Below are 17,574 nucleotides of genomic sequence, written 5' to 3' on the forward strand. Positions count from 1 at the left end.
AATTTGTGACATCTATCACCTTATTATGTGTTTTCTACTTCTTCTGCCGGTTATGTTTCTTTTTCTTTACTTTATTGCCTTCTTTAGGACTGAGTGTTCTTTTATTATTTATTCCATTTTTTCTGTATTAGTTTGGAAATGATACACTCTTTTTCTATTCCAGAGGCTATCCTAGAAATAACAAATACATAGTTGAATTAGCAAGTCTAAAGTTAATTGATTAATACTTTTCCCCTACTCTGCAATATGATAAGGATTTTAAACATTTTAACTCCTTTTACCCTTTTCCCAATTTATATGTAATTGTTATCCTAGGTACCTCATGTAAGTGGACACATACAACATTTGTCCTTTTGCATCTAGCTTATATCATTTAGCATAGTATTTTCGAGGTTCCTCCATATTGTGGTATGCATCAGAATTTCATTCTTTTTAAAGGTTGAATAATATTCCATTGTATGTATATATCACATTTTGTTTATGCATTCATCTGTTAATGGACATTAGAGAGTTTCCACCTTTTGGCTACTGTGAATAATGCTGCTATGAACATTGGTGTGCAAGTATCTGTTTAAGTCCCTGCTTTCATTTCTTTTGAGTATATACCTAGAAGTGGAATTACTGGTAATTCTATATTTAACTTTTTGAGGAACTTCCATATTATCTTCCTGATTCTCTTAAATACATTTCAATTCCCTGTTGAAATTAGCCATTGTTTTATTTATATTCTCTACCTATTTTCCTACTTACTTGAACATGAACATAGTTATTTTAAAATCCTTTTAGGATGACACCAATATCTAGGTCATCTGTGGATCTGCTTCCATTGTCCGTGTTTATTTCTTGGTTTTCAGTCATGTCATCTTGTCTTTTGGCATGCTCTGTAATTGTCTACATAATGCCTCCAGAGAGGATTTCCCTTCCCTCTAGTAGGCAGATATAATGGTAGCGGATCACCTTAATCCAGTGAGGGGCTGTGCTGAGTGCAGGCTGAATTGTACCTCTGGTAAAGCTCAACCTATTTTTGACTCATCTCTATTCCAAGAGCATAGCCCTCCAGGATTTTTAACTGAGAGCCTGGGAATTCATTGAGGTTTCTCCCCCTGGAAGGTTCATAACTCTAGTCTGTATCTTGTGAGACTGCCAAAACGTCTGCTTTTCAAAGGCTTTCCAATGAGATTTTTTTAGCCTCCCACTCTGTAAAGCCCCAGGATTTGGCAAATATCCCAACAGGATAACTGGCTTTATGCTTGAGGCTCCCTTAGTGTTCTATAAAAGCTTGCTGGTTTCTTATCCCCAGCAGCAGCACTCTCCCAGTATACAGTCCTGGTTCTCAGACCCCTGCTCATGCCCAGCATCAGCAAATTCCTCAAGCGAAAAAGAAGCTACAAAGTCAGCTCGCCTCTCTGAGGTTCTTTTAGCTCACCTTCACTCTTGATGTTCAGTCCTTTGGAATCTCAGCCCAAAGCATGGTGTACCAAGGTCCCACTCTTGGTAGAAAATGGACTATATTTTTATCTTCCTAGCCCCTTAAGACTGTATTTCAGGTCATACATCTCCAGGCAAACACAGCCACAAAATCTAGGCTCACCTCTCTTAAATCTTATCCTCTCCCAGATCTTGATCAAGTAATTCCTCACTATCTTGTTAGCTCTTTGAAGCTTTAACATATACTTTAAAAATATTTTCTCTGCCTGCTTTTTAGTTCTAATCACACAATTCCTATGTCATATCAGTACTATCTTAGTACTACTGGTCTTAGTACTACTAGTTGTGGTAAGTTTTAAGAACATAATTCCCAAATGCAGAGAAACTACAATTTTTTTTAAAGCCAGTCTTAGGAAAAAGGATATATTTTAGGCTCAGAAAACATTTTCATTATTTTCAAGTTTTAGAATGATAACCATTAAATTATGCTAGAATTATGTTCTGCTTCCGTTCCTTATCAATTAAAGTAAACTTAAAGGAAAATAATATGGTACTTCAACTATAATTCACCCATAACAGAATATGTACCAACATATGCCTAACATTTTAAAGGCTATTGTATTAAAACAGATAAAACCATGTCTATTTCATTTGGGCTTAATCTCTAGAACAGTACTTCTAACATAACCAAATGATGTTAATAGGTCTTCCTGGGAGGGCTGCAGTGGAGATGGATTTTGTTCCTAATCAAGTATATTTGCTTTCTCTGGAGATGCAGAATGCACACTAATATATTAAAGATCCTGAGAAGTCCCCAGTAAAGTCAGTTATTTATATTTGTTTAACCCTCTGTTTTCAAATATATCTGATCATGGAATATACTTTAATGTGTACACTTTAATGTGTGAGAAAGGTGACCTAAAAAAAAAGGAAATAAACATTTCAAATAGTTTTGGTTATTTATATGTTATAGTTGATTATATAACTTCTTACTTCTTCATTGAAGGTGAGCTGGTGAGTTTTGTGGGGGATCTTGTTAGCTTCATTAATCTATAACTTCCTTTATCAGTCTTTTCTGACATTGGGTAGCAGAAAGAGCATGAGCTTTCTATAGAGACAGAATTAGGATCAAATTCTGGCTCCACCATCACAGGCAAATTCTTCTCTCTGCTAGCCATATTTCTTTATTTGTAAAGTGGGCTTGGGGGGCTTTCACAGTATTATTTTAAGTACTAATGACCATGTAAAGTACCCAGTGTATTGTCTGGCTCCAGAGGTTCCTCCTAGTAAAATTCTTCAAGGATCTGGAATGGCCCATGGGAATGAACATAAGATTGACATCTTTCAACCCTCCTTGATTTGGGACTCTTCTTTGTTAATTAATTCCCTTGCTTCTTATATTAGTAATTTCTCACCTGCCTAGTTAAGAGGCTGTAATACTCCTGGGGAATAATGGTTTTTTGTTTTTGCTGTTGTTTTTTAAAATTTTTTATCCTGACTGAGTAGCCGGAATTAAATTGATTTTTATTTTCTTAGAACTTTTCAAAGGTTCAGTTCTCCCTGTCTTATGGGGAGACATTTGCTACTGTAATATTTATTTTACCTTACTGTAATTATTCATTTTCTTCCCTGCTAGACTCTAAGTTCGTAAGGTCTGGATATCTTCTTCCTTGCTAAATGCACACCCCTATCACCACTGGCCTAGTTAAAGAGTAACCACTCAGTAATTACAGAATTGTTAACAAGTTATAATAACTGGGATCCCAACCACTATTATATCAAAAATATAATTCTCAGATGAAATGTTTTAATATTATTTATATAGAAGATATTAACAGAAAACAAGGAGCTAAATTTACTTATCCTGGATTTTCTAGAAATCTTAGACTGATAGAGCGATTTTCCTGAGATATATCCAATAATTAGGATAGAAATTAAATAATAAATACACTTATACGCTTTTTAGGTAAATTTTCAGTATTCGAGAATGACTCCATTTATTCAAAAGATGTGTTCTAGAAAGGTTGCCTGCAAATAACACTTTCATACTATAAATATTTAAAAACCCATCTGACTGGGCTTCCCTGGTGGCGCAGTGGTTGAGAATCCGCCTGCCAATGCAGGGGACACGGGTTCAATCCCTGGCCCGGGAGGATCTTACATGCCGCAGAGCAACTAAGCCCGTGTGCCACGACTACTGAGCCTGTGCCCTACAGCCCGCGAGCCACAATTACTGAGCCCGTGTGCCACAACTACTGAAGCCCGTGCACCTAGAGCCCGTGCTGTGCAACAAAGAGAAGCCACCGCAATGAGAAGCCCACGCACAGCAAGGAAGAGTAGCCCCCGCTAGCCACAACTAGAGAAAGCCCACGCGCAGCAACGAAGACCCAACACAGCCAAAAATAAATAAATAAATAAATAAATTTATTTTTTAAAAAAACCCATCTGATTACAGTAAACTAAACTTCAAGTATATTTGAAAAACAAAAATCCCTCTTTGTAATAAGGATGCTTTCACACTAGTCTGTATCACATATTCAGATTTCTGAATACTGGATTTTTCAAAGTGGGGAACAGTCCTACTAAATTGGTCACATCAAAATGCTAAGAAGTTCAGCACAACTCAAAATCAAATTAACTTTTATTTTTGAAAAAAATTTTTAGCATGTATATAGTAGTAAATATAATGTGTTATTAATATAGGTTTTTTAATGTGTTATTAAATTTAGAATGGATAAACAACAAGGTCCTACTGTATAGCACAGGGAACTATATCCAATCTCCCAGGATAAGCCATAATGGAAAAGAATATAAAAAAAAAAAATGTCTCTATGTGTATAACTGAGTCACTGTGCTGTACAGCAGAGATTGGCACGACATTGTAAATCAACTGTACTTCAATTAAAAACAGGTTTTTCCATATACTAGAAAATAAAAAATACTTACTATTATTTTCTTACAGTCCTTTCCTCTGCATAGTTCTGTATAGGTAGAGTATTGCACATATATAATCCAGCTTCCAACAAAAACCACCAACCAGGAAAAGAAAAGATATTTCATTCGCACATATGAGAAGCGAGCCTGTAAGTAAAAGAGCACATAACAATCATTCATTCAGCACCAAGTCAGCATTCACTGTCCTAGAACATGACTTTTCCCCCTTTCTTGGAAGAACTCAATATATATTCTAGGCTTTCATATGGCAATTCTCCTAGAACAAAGTGTACTTTCACTTAGTCCAAACAGCACTGGTCTTAGAAAAGGAAGCTCCTTGGTCTTGCCAAGGAAAAGGGAACAAAATACCCTTTAAAATGTATAACCTTTCAAATACCACCAGCATCCAAACCTACTCATTAAGCACAAGCACGTGCACTATGCTACCCTGGGCACCCAGTAAGATCAGGTAAAGAAAGACACAATTCCCACTTACTACAAGCTTACAGAAGAGTGTTTCAAATAAGAATCTTAAAGTTCTTCATGAATAAGCATGGTAAAATAATTGTGTTTTAAGAAATAAGAACAGAGAATTTGACTACTTGTCTAATGTCTCACAGTGAGGTACAACCAGAGTAAGAAATTATTCATACTCATTCCTACTTCCCTGCTGTATTCACCAATGCTTTATGTTCCTTCTATTCAACTAATCAAATGCTTCACCTAATAGATATTCTGGAAACTTAAGGAGAACGTTACAACTATTAAAGGAGAAGAAAGGTTAAGATATATAAAGAATAAAATACTCCCTGCATGTCAGTTTGTAAAGCTGCACAACAGGATCCTCTTTGCACTGTTTTGCTCTCAGTGCTCTGGTATCTAATTGCGACTCGGGTCAGTTAGTGCTTTTTCTCCATCAACCACATATCAAACAGTTTAATCTTCAAAATGTCAGCTAGTCAAGATAATTTGATATTTATTTTTTGAGTCTGGAACGCCAGTGGTCTGGTTTTATAAACAACTGAATTTAGGACTATGGGGAGAATTGAGCAAAATAAAGATACATAAACAAACAACGAAAGGCTAGTTTTGCTTTTACAATCACAAGTCAGTTTCTCACACTGGGCAACAGTAGGATACTGTGAGCGCTGTGAGCATGCAAAGAAAGCAGAAAGAGATGAAAGAGATGTAAATGCATCTGCAGAAGACAATGAGTGCAGAGGAAAAAGAGACTCAGGAAATACTGAATTCTGTTGGCTTTACTTGCGGTTTAGATATCGGTCTTTGTGAGGTTAACAGATGGTGAATCCCAGTACCAAAAGGCTTGAGTACAACGAATTCACAATTATATGATAGGTCTTTGAGCTTTATTATTAAAATATTTTTAAAAATGCCTTTAATGCAAGTTATTTTTGTATAGCTCTAAATGAATTCAGTAAAAAGAAAGTTCATAGAGAATTCCAAATTAAATCACATAAATGACAATGGGGTTTACACAAAGGGGTTTGTTTGAAAGACATTTAAGATTACTTGGCCCTAATAAGAGGCCTAGTCATCAGAGAGAAATTGATATGTACTAGTATTATGAAGCTTAAATATGATTAAATGACATAATGCCTATAGAACATAAGCACATTGCTAGGCACACAGAAAATACTCAACAAATAGCAAAATCAATTTGCAAGGCACTGAACAAAAAGCCAATAATGCTGTCATTGTGGTTTGGCCACCACCTTCTTTTTGGGCTTGCCAAAAAGAAAACTGAATCTGAATCTGATTAAGCCTTACCAGTTTACAGGAAATACAGGAGACAGAGGAATATAAGTGACACTTAAGTAAGTGACACTATTAGGATACAATCAGCAAACTCTAGGCTGTGGGAAGTGCTTCAATACAAACAACCCAGTTCTTCAACAAATAAAATACAAGGGAGAAAATAGAGAGAAGATGGGAAAACCAAAGATCAAAAAATACATAAGAAATACTGTATATTAAATAATCACAATCTGTGGATCTTTTCTGAGTCCTGATTCAAATGTAAAACTGTAAAAGAAAATGACATTTATGAGACAATTGAAAACTTGAAGACTGACAGGATACCTGACGTCATTAAGGAATTATTTTAATTTTTCTGGTGTAATAATGTAATGTTTAAAGAAAAGAGACCTTATCTTTTAGAGATAGACATCGAAATATTTATGAGTGAAATAATATCTGGGATTTGCCTCAAAATAATATGGGAAGGGAAAAGTAGGTGGGGTATGATTAAAACAAAATTGGCCGTGTGTTGGTAACTGTTCAAGCTGGGTGATAGTTACATGCCTTCTTTTGTACATGTTTTTCTCTACTTTTTAAACATTTTTTTATGTTGTGCGATAAGGAATACTTCCACACCAAGACACCCCCTTCCCACACATTCATTCAGCAACTATTTATTGTCTACTAAGTGCCAGGTGCTGCTTTAGGCACTTTTAGAACATCTCCAGTTAAAGGGACAAACAAATTATAAATCTACCATACGAGTACCCTCAACACAGTTAAGAAGGTTCTCTGAACAACTGTAGCATGGCATGATTTTACTTTTAGAAGTCCAATCTTTTTTTTTTTTGGCCCCTAGAGAAAGATTATTTAATAAAAGATGATGAGACAACTGTTAATCATTGGAAATAGCATATTTAAATACCTAAAACATATCTTATATCAAAATAAATTTCACATGAGGGACTTCCCTGGTGGCGCAGTGGTTAAGAATCCGCCTGCCAATGCAGGGGACATGGGTTTGAGCCTTGGTCCGGGAAGATCCCACATGCCGCGGAGCAACTAAGCCCGTGTGCCACAAATACTGAACCTGTGTTCTAGAGCCCGCGAGTCACAACTACTGAGCCCACGCACCGCAACTACTGCAACCCACGTGCCTAGAGCCGTGCTCCACAACAAAGAGAAGCCACCACAACGAGAAGCCCGCACACTGCAACAAAGAGTAGCCCCCGCTCGCTGCAACTAGAGAAAGCCCATGCATGGCAACAAAGACCCAATGCAGCCAAAAAATAAATAAATAAATTTATTTAAAAAAATAATAAATTCCACATGAATCTGATGTACATGTAAAATCTGAAATAATATAATACAAATGTAGGAATCAGAAGTTACTGAATAAAATTATTGAAACCATTTTATTTTAGGAAAGCTAAAAGAAAAGCCAATCTTTTTTTTTTTTAAACCAACTTTGTGATTTTTATTTATGGGCAACAACTATATACTCCTAGATATCACTAAACCGTGTACAATTAGAAACACAGCATTGTAGAAGAGCAGACATCAGAATGAAACAGAGCAGACTTAAGGAAATATCAATCTTCATTATTTTGCTCATTTTTCATTATGTGCACAAAGAAGCATGAATGCAATTTGAAATCTTTTAATGGCAATAAAGTTACAATCACCCACCTGCGTGACAAGTCCAATCTTATATTAACACTGAGATAGGGTTTTAAAAGAAGATCAATCTCAATTCATTTAGTAAAAAGTCAAGGAAGACCTTACACTGCAATACAATGTAAAAGAATATTTTCTTTTTTCCTTCCTGCCTTGCTCCACAGCAGGTAGAAGTCGCAGAGCAAAGGAAACAACACAGACCTGGTGAGTAGGGTTCTCTCTTAGTGTTCAGAATTTGGTCCTGTCTTAACTTCTTCTTGACACCTACCTCAAGAAGCTTAGTAATGTCAACTACCCTCTGGACTCTCCATCAATGATTTCTATTAGCTTTCAAATGCATATTGAGCTTAATAGATGCCAGCAGCTAAGACTTGTATATTTCTCCCTCCTGCAGAGCCAGTTTAATAAAACTTGGAATCATTTTGCCTTTCTCTCAAATAGCTACGTTAAATTTTTTCCCTGGCATATGTTTAAATGGAAAAACACCCTGTAAACTGGCTTGCCCGCTGAGTGTTCATCATGATACAGAATGTCAAAAATTTTGGAGAGGAAGTTGGATTAATGATGTTCCCAGCAGGGCACTGGGCATCACCTGTTGTACATATAATGACAAAAGGAGTGAAACACGTTTTTATTCCAGCATGCCATGGAAATTACTGTGATTTGAGAGTAACACAAAATAGTATAAGGACCTTCATGTGTGTTTTTTTTTTAACATCTTTATTGGAGTATAATCGCTTTACAATGTTGTATTAGTTTCTGCTGTATAACAAAGTGAGTCAGCTATACGTATACATATATCCCCATATCCCCTCCCTTTTGCATCTCCCTTCCACCCTCCCTATCCCACCCCTCTAGGTGGTCACAAAGCACGGAGCTGATCTTCCTGTGCTATGCAGCTGCTTCCCACTAGCTAGCTATTTTACATTTGGTAGAGTGTATATGTCCATGCTACTCTCTCACTTTGTCCCAGCTTACCCTTCCCCCTCCCCGTGTCCTCAAGTCCATTCTCTATGTCTGTGTCTTTATTCCTGTCCTGCCCCTAGGTTCGTCAGAACCATTTTTTTTTTTTTAGATTCCATATATATGTTAGCATACGGTATTTGTTTTTCTCTTTCTGACTTACTTCACTCTGTGTGACAGACTCTAGGTCCATCCACCTCACTACAAATAACTCAATTTCGTTTCTTTTTATGGCTGAATAATATTCCATTGTATATTTGTGCCACATCTTCTTTATCCATTCATCTGTTGATGGACACTTAGGTTGCTTCCATGTCCTGGCTAATGTAAATAGTGCTGCAATGAACATTGTGGTACATGACTCTTTTTGAATTATGGTTTTCTCAGGGTATATGCCCAGTAGTGGGATTGCTGGGTCGTATGGTAGTTCTATTTTTAGTTTTTTAAGGAACCTCCATACTGTTCTCCATAGTGGCTGTATCAATTTACATTCCCACCAACAGTGCAGGAGGGTTCTCTTTTCTCCACACCCTCTCCAGCATTTATTGTTTGTAGATTTTTTTGATGACGGCCATTATGAGGTGATACCTCATTGTAGTTTTGATTTGCATTTCTCTAATGATTAGTGATGTTGAGCATCCTTTCATGTGTTTGTTGGCAATCTGTATATCTTCTTTGGAGAAATGTCTATTTAGGTCTTCTGCCCATTTTTGGATTGGGCTGTTTGTTTTTTTGATATTGAGTTGCATGAGCTGCTTGTATATTTTGGAGATTAATCCTTTGTCAGTTGCTTCATTTGCAAATATTTTCTCCCATGCTGAGGGTTGTCTTTTCGTCTTGTTTATGGTTTCCTTTGCTGTGCAAAAGCTTTTAAGTTTCATTAGGTCCCATTTGTTTATTTTTGTTTTTATTTCCATTTCTCCAGTGAGGTGGGTCAAAAAGGATCTTGCTGTGATTTATGTCATAGAGTGTTCTGCCTGTGTTTTCCTCGAAGAGTTTTATAGTGTCTGGCCTTACATTTAGGTCTTTAATCCATTTTGAGTTTATTTTTGTGTATGGTGTTAGGGAGTGTTCTAATTTCATTCTTTTACATGTAGGTGTCCAGTTTTCCCAGCACCACTTATTGAAGAGGCTGTCTTTTCTCCATTATATATTCTTGCCTCCTTTATCAAAGATAAGGTGACCATATGTGCATGGGTTTATCTCTGGCTTTCTATTCTGTTCCATTGATCTATATTTCTGTTTTTGTGCCAGTATCATACTGTCTTGATTACTGTAGGTTTGTAGTAGAGTCTGAAGTCAAGGAGCCTGATTCCTCAAGCTCCATTTTTCTTTCTCAAGATTGCTTTCACTATTCGGGATCTTTTGTGTTTCCATACAAATTGTGAAAGTTTTTGTTCCAGTTTTGTGAAAAATGCATTGGTAGTTTGATAGGGATTGCATTGAATCTGTAGATTGCTTTGGGTAGTCATTTTCACAATGTTGATTCTTCCAATCCGAGAATATGGTATAGCTCTCCATCTGTTTGTATCATCTTTAATTTCTTTCATCAGTGTTTTATAGTTTTCTGCATACAGGTCTTTTGTCTCCTTAGGTAGGTTTATTCCTAGATATTTTATTCTTTTTGTTGCAATGGTAAATGGGAGTGTTTCCTTAATTTCTCTTTCAGATCTTTCATCATTAGTGTATAGGAATGCAAGGGATTTCTGTACATTAATTTTGTATCCTGCTACTCTACCAAATTCATTGATTAGCTCTAGTTTTCTGGTAGCATCCTTAGGATTCTCTATGTATAGTATCATGTCATCTGCAAACAGTGACAGTTTTACTTCTTCCTGTCTGATTTGGATTCCTTTTATTTCTTTTTTTCTCTGAGTGCTGTGGCTAAAACTTCCAAAACTATGCTGACTAATAGTGGTGAGAGTGGGCAACCTTGTCTTGTTCCTGATCTTAGAGGAAATGGTTTCAGTTTTTCACCATTGAGAATGATGTTGGCTGTGGGTTTGTCATATATGGCCTTTATTATGTTGAGGTAGGTTCCCTCTATGCCTACTTTCTGGAGAGTTTTTATCATAAATGGGTGTTGAATTTTGTTGAAAGCCTTTTCTGCATCTACTGAGATTATCATATGGTTGTTTTTTTTTTTTAAGAGCAATATTGAATGTCAAATATATTTTTAACATACCAGATTTGCAAAAAGAAAAAATATATACAGTGTGTACACTGGAGGAAAAGTGCATATTTTGAGGAGAAACAAGCATTCTGATACAGTTACTTATAGTAAAATACTGTTAAATATTCCAGAAGAATACCTGATAAAACCCATCAAAAACTTTATACTTTTTTTACATAGAAATTCTACTTCTAGGTATTTAAAATATGGTTTTTATCCTTCAATTTGTTAATATGGTGTATCACATTGATTGATTTGCATATATATTCATGTGTTCTTTAATTTCTGCAGATTCTGCTGCTTCACATTTTAAAATAAAGATTAAAAAAAACAGCCATAAATGACATCTGTAGCTATTAACTAATTTTATTTCCCTGTGTGGCACTCACTAAAATGTTCCCAGTGGTCTGTTCCATACCAATTACCTAGACAATCTAGACTTTAAGAAATGTAGTTACTGTTTCTGACCTTTTTTTTTTTTTTGCTGAACTATCCAAAATACGGCCCAGCAGATTTTCTGTTCTGCTGATTTTGTGCCTAGCTACTAGTGGTACATTGCTTTATTCTAAATTATGCTCTTGAAAGTCATGATAAGAATTTTAGTAAAAACACTACAGCAATGATTCTCAACTGGAGTCAATTTTGCCCCCAGGGGATACCTGGCAATGTCTGGAACTGGGGAGTGCTACTGGAGTCTTGTGGGTAGAGGCCAGAGATGCTGTTAAACATCCTTCAATGCACAGAAGTGCCCTTCACAACAAAGAATTATCTCCCCAAATGTCAATAGTGCTAAGGCTGAGAAAACTTGTATTATGGTTACACAGTAAAATGAAAACAAAAATTAAGCAGTTGAAAGAATCAAATTTGTATGACACTATCATTTTATTTTAGTCTTTAAGGCATAAACTACTACTAATTAGAAAAATATAACATCTGTCTGGAAATAACAGAAGTAATTCTTTATGACTAAATGATTGGCAATATCTTATTATAAATAAAGAAAAATCACTGGAGATGGAAAATATATAAATGATGAAATAAACTTTCCTACCAATTCTACCGTAAAGAATAGTGATAATTTTTCTTTTTTTATATTGTTTTATCTCACTGTGATAACTTTATTTCAAAACAAATCTGAAAATCTATGATCTTATTCAAATGATTTTACATTAAGTTTTAAAAATAGGCATAAAGAAGCAACACCTCAAAATTTAGCCATGTAAGACTACTTTTATGTTACTTGTCAATTTTTCACATTCAACATCTTTTACAAACATATAAAGCACAAAGTCCCATCTGCTCTACCTCTAAATACTTCCTGCACAGATGTTCTTAATTTTGAAAAGTAAGGAAGAAAAATAGGTATCATGTCTTACTTAATATGTTTAGTGGACTTGAACACTCAGAAAACCTAACAAATTGATGAGGCTATTGCTTGCAAAAACTCAAATACAATGATTTCATCATTTCATAGAAAAAGCTGAGAGACATGTTGCCCTTTTTCTTTTGTGATAACACTGGTTTATAACATTTATGTAAGTTTCATGTGTACAACATATTTTTATTCAAGTTTTTCAATTACCAGTTACTCTGAAATAAACTTCAAAAATCTTTTTTTTCCTTATTGTTATATTGACAACATTGTAGCTAGCTTTTACTGCTAAATAGTTAGGAGTAATCTGGCTGAAAAAAACTAAAGTTAAAATTATTCACACATATCCCCAAATATAACTTTTACCCCTTTTCTTTAAATAAACTCTAGATATTTATAGTAATAATACTTTTGAAAAATATGCTAGCTGTAAAAAAACAGAAATATAAAGAAAGCATTTAATAAGGTAAATACTTTATACCACAACACATACAGATAAACTTTGTTTGGAATGGATCCTGTACCTTTTTTTTTTTTTTAACATCTTTATTGGAGTGCAATTGCTCTACAATGGTGTGTTAGTTTCTGCTTTATAACAAAGTGTATCAGCCAGACATATACATATATCCCTATATCTCCTCCCTCTTGCGTCACCCTCCCACCCCGCCAGGTGCTCACAAAGCACCGAGCTGATCTCCTTGTGCTATGTGGCTGCTTCCCACTAGCTAGCTATTTTATATTTGGTAGTGTATATATGTCCATGCCACTCTCTCACTTCATCTCAGCTTACCCTTCCCCTTCCCCGTGTCCTCAAGTCCATTCTCTATGTCTGCGTCTTTATTCCTGTCCTGCCCCTAGGTTCTTCAGAACCTTTTTTTTTTTTTTTAAATTCCATACATATGTGCTAGCATATGGTATTTGTTTTTCTCTTTCTGACTTACTTCACTCTGTATGACAGACCCTAGGTCCATCCACCTCACTACAAATAACTCAATTTTGTTTATTTTTTGGCTGCGTTGGGTCTTTGTTGCTGCACCTGGGCTTTCTCTAGTTGTGGCGAGCGGCTTCTCATTGCAGTGGCTTCTCTTGTTGCCGAGAATGGGCCCTCGGCACGCGGGCTTCAGTAGTTGTGGCTCACGGGCTCAGTATTTGTGGCGCACGGGCTTAGTTGCTCCACAGCATGTGGGATCTTCCCGGACCAGGGATCGAACCCATGTCCCCTGAACTGGCAGGCGGATTCTTTTTTTTTTTCTTCTTTTTTTTTAATAAATGGCCCACGGGCTTCAGTAGTTGTGGCGCGCAGACTCAGTAGTTGGGACCCAGTGGCTTAGTTGCTCCGCGGCACGTGGTATCTTCCCGGACCAGGGATCCAACCCGTGTCCCCTGCATTGGCAGGCAAATTCCCAACCACTGCATCACCAGGGAAGTCCCGGCAGGCAGATTCTTAACCACTGTGCCACCAGGGAAGTCCCTCCTGTACCTTTATTAAAGGGTGTTTCACTGCTTAGTTGGAAGGCTATGGGAAAACCATTAAGAAAATTATCTAAATGTATCTAAACTATCCTAGTGCTAATTTTCATAAACATCAAAAAACAACTATGATACTCAACCAAAGAAACACACAAAAAATTACTTTCATGTCATTCCACACAAGGAAAATCTTGAGTTCTTATGTTAAAAATAGTGAAAATAAAGGTTCTAAAAATATCTATGGTCCCCAACTTGTCCTGAGCATGAAAATGCTTTTTTTATGACAAAACTTTAGAGAAGAATTCCTTGTCAAAGGGCATTATTAGTCTATTGATCAGAGTTTTAGCATTCTTCATCTTTCTAAGAGCTGAATTTTCACTTTTTTTTTTTAAAGTTTTTAAAAATTAATTAATTAATTTATTTTTAGCTGTGTTGGGTCTTCGTTTCTTTGCGAGGGCTTTCTCTAGTTGCGGCAAGTGGGGGCCACTCTTCATCGCGGTGCGCGGGCCTCTCACTATTGCGGCCTCTCTTGTTGTGGAGCACAGGCTCCAGGCGCGCAGGCTCAGTAGTTGTGGCTTATGGGCCCAGTTGCTCCGCGGCATGTGGGATCTTCCCAGACCAGGGCTCGAACCCGTGTCCCCTGCATTGGCAGGCAGATTCTCAACCACTGAGCCACGAGGGAAGCCCTGAATTTTCACTTTTATAGGAAGATTTGTCATTGTTCTCTGATCTAAATTCTAAAGGTTTTATTTGCATGGCATATTCTCTGTTTTGATTTTATTAGAACTCCAGAAATAAAATTCTAACAGGGAGCAGATAATTTTCACATTTTCTCTGAATGCTGGTTCATATTTTTTATAGCTTAGGCACTGACAGCATCAAAAATGCAGAACACTTTTTGTGGGGGAACTAATTGCATCGGGTGATCCTTAAGCCTGTGGCTAGTTTCAATAGCAAATTACTATTCCAAAGAAGTGTCAGAGTGTGGGAAAACGCTCATGATATGGTAAGAGAAAAAAATCAGCTTTCAAAACAACATGTATGGTATGTTCCCAATTTTGCTTTAAAAAAAAAAAAAGAGAGAGAAAGTTACCAACAGACTGTAGAAACTGCAAGGAAATAAACCAAATGTCAAGGGTGGTTATCTCAAAATGTCAAAAGTGGTGGGATTATGGATGATTTTTATTTTTCTCTCTATTACACAGATTTTCTATAATGAATACATATTACTTTTTTAATCTGAAAAAACTACATATTTGTATATAGGTGCTTAGCATATTTATTTAAAAACATACCTCTAGGATCTAGAAGTCTCCTGACTGCTTTTCAAAAACTTTTTTTTTAAATACTGGAAAATATATCATTCATATAGAATTGTTCAAAATACATAAGTATAACTTAAATTATAAAGTAAATACGCATATAACTCCCACCTGGGTTAAGAAACAGTTTCTCTAGTGCTTTCACTGACCCCCATGTGACCTCTTCAGTAAGGGTTAATTAACATGCTCCTGACTTCAATGATAATCATATATATGCTTTCCTATGTAATTTAACCATTGATCATGTATCCCTAAAACGCAGAATTTGATGTTCATTCTCTTGAACTTTACAGAAATAGAAGCATATACCATATATTCTATTGTGACTTGCACCTTTCTCTGATGCATACAGCCATAATTTGTTCATTTTCTTTGCTGCAGAGTATTCCACTGTTTGATTATTTTTTTAAAGTGAGAAATTTACTTTGTCTTATCACAATCAATACATAAATTTTTAAATGTATACATTTCTCTTCAAGCTCCGTTGGGAAAAAAAACCACATAGTATGGAGGTGCATTCTATGCTTGGCTCCACGCACTCTGTGGGTCTCACATTGGTCTCATCCAATGTTCCTAGAAATCATGGATTCAGAAGGTTTGGGAGAGACAACGAAAACGAATAGTTCAACCATACACTGATGTGGTATGAGGCTGATGTGAACAGTTTTGGCCTAAGTCAGCTGTGCCAGGAGGAAGTCTAAAGGCATTACATGGGGAGTGTCACAGAACTGCCTGGGGGTGGGTGTGACTTTAGTTATCTGTCAATGAGGAAACGACTTTTTGTCACTAAAAGTTGAAGACTATAATCCTTTGTTTTGCTGCTGCTGCTTTAGAGACCACAAGCCAGGCTCATGTTTAAAAGAGCTGTAAGGCCAGGAAAACAGGGCAAAGCCATTCCCAGGATTAAAAAAGCAGGCACACAGAGGGCTTTTAATGAACAAGTAGACAGCTGGCATTTCATAGAGCACATGGGAGGGAGGTGCAGCCCCCATCAGCACTCTACATAAAAGGAATATTAGCATTTGCAAGAGCAAATGAACTCAGTCATGGAGTTCTTCAACATCCCAGTGCAGAAAGACAGGGGTTAAGAAAGCTAAGTGTTCCAATTTTCTATTGTGTATAATAAACTATCCCCAAACTCAGTGGCTTACAAAAATAATTTATGTCTCTCATGGTTCTGAGTTGATTGGACTCAGCTGGTCACTTCTCTCAAGTTTTTCATGCATTCGTGGTTAGGGCTGAAGACATGTGACAAAGGACTGACTGGGCTGGACACAGGGGTGGCTGTTTCACTCACACGTCCAGCTAGCTCCATGTGGCTAGCTGGCCTTCTTCTGAGCATGGTGCTCAGGGTAGTCAGGCTTCTTACATGATGGCTGACTTACTCCAGGACAAGTGTTCCCAGAGACCAAGGCAGAAGCTGCATCATTTCTGCCCCACTCTCTTGGTTACACAGGGCCAGATCAGATGGAATGGAGGGGGTACTCCATAAGGGCATGCATACCAGGAGGCATGGCTACTGAGGGGTCATCTTTGGAGAGTAGCTACCACTCCCAGATAGGATCAACAAAGCAGGGTCTAAGGGAGAGGAGAAAAACAATGTGGCGGTCCTACCCAGAACAGAGACAATTTTCTTGGCCGTTCAGATTAAGGGTTCTCCCTTCCTCCTTAGTGGGGCAGAACTGGAAATTGCAATTAAAATCCATTAATAGTATTTGTAGTTGTATGTATTTGTGTTTAAGTTACTGAATACAGTTTTCATTCCATATCATGAGCTCAGTAACTATCAACAAATCTTTAGCTTATGTACACAAAGTCCCAAGTTAAAGAACTACTTGAGATATGGTTATACATAAGTTTCCGAATAGAATTCACATTACCTTAGTATTTCAGTTAAGATTCGGGCACCCAGAATGGGCAAATCACGTGTCCATTTTCCCTTTTTAGTACGCCTGAGGCACCATACTGGGTCTAGAACTTACTACACATACAATATCCACATCCAAATCTCACACGGGAATCCTAGTGGGCACTTAAATTCACTAACAATTCACTTACTAAAAGTAAAGTTTAGCTATGTTTTACCGAAACTCGGAGATTAAACAGCATGGTCCCCTTAAACTTCAGATTCTGAAGTACATTTTAGGGCAAAATTTATTTGGAATAGTTACCTCTACGGTTGTACAACCTGATTGATTTAACAATTTTCAACAGAGTTTGGAATCTTGGAATATCCAGAGGCTGATTATAATTTAGATGAAACTTGATTATTGTAAAGCGTTTTTAAAAGGAAATTAATGTTAATATTCTGTGAGACTGATGAAGAAGGAAGCTGGGTTCTGAAGCTTCCTTTCCCAGGATTCATTTATGTGACTTCCAGACACAGTAGCAATTAAATACTGAAACCTCACCTCTCTCTGATACATGAGAAAAGCAGATGTGTGTGTTCAAATACTGGGGTGGCCAGAGCAGGGCTG

The 17,574-nt window shown here is 36.7% G+C and overlaps 1 protein-coding gene across 1 annotated transcript in view; it reads right to left on the minus strand.

The window, feature by feature from the left end:
- Positions 1 to 17,574, minus strand: part of DIPK1A (divergent protein kinase domain 1A) — a 132,955-nt gene that overhangs the window by 37,677 nt on the left and 77,704 nt on the right. Inside the window, exon 2 of the mRNA XM_057547191.1 lies at positions 4,375 to 4,509. Within this exon, the coding sequence (XP_057403174.1) occupies positions 4,375 to 4,509 (135 nt within the window). The remainder of the gene's footprint in view (positions 1 to 4,374; positions 4,510 to 17,574) is intronic.

This window comes from Balaenoptera acutorostrata, chromosome 1 (assembly GCF_949987535.1).
Source record: "Balaenoptera acutorostrata chromosome 1, mBalAcu1.1, whole genome shotgun sequence".
Taxonomy (NCBI): Eukaryota; Metazoa; Chordata; class Mammalia; order Artiodactyla; family Balaenopteridae; genus Balaenoptera; species Balaenoptera acutorostrata.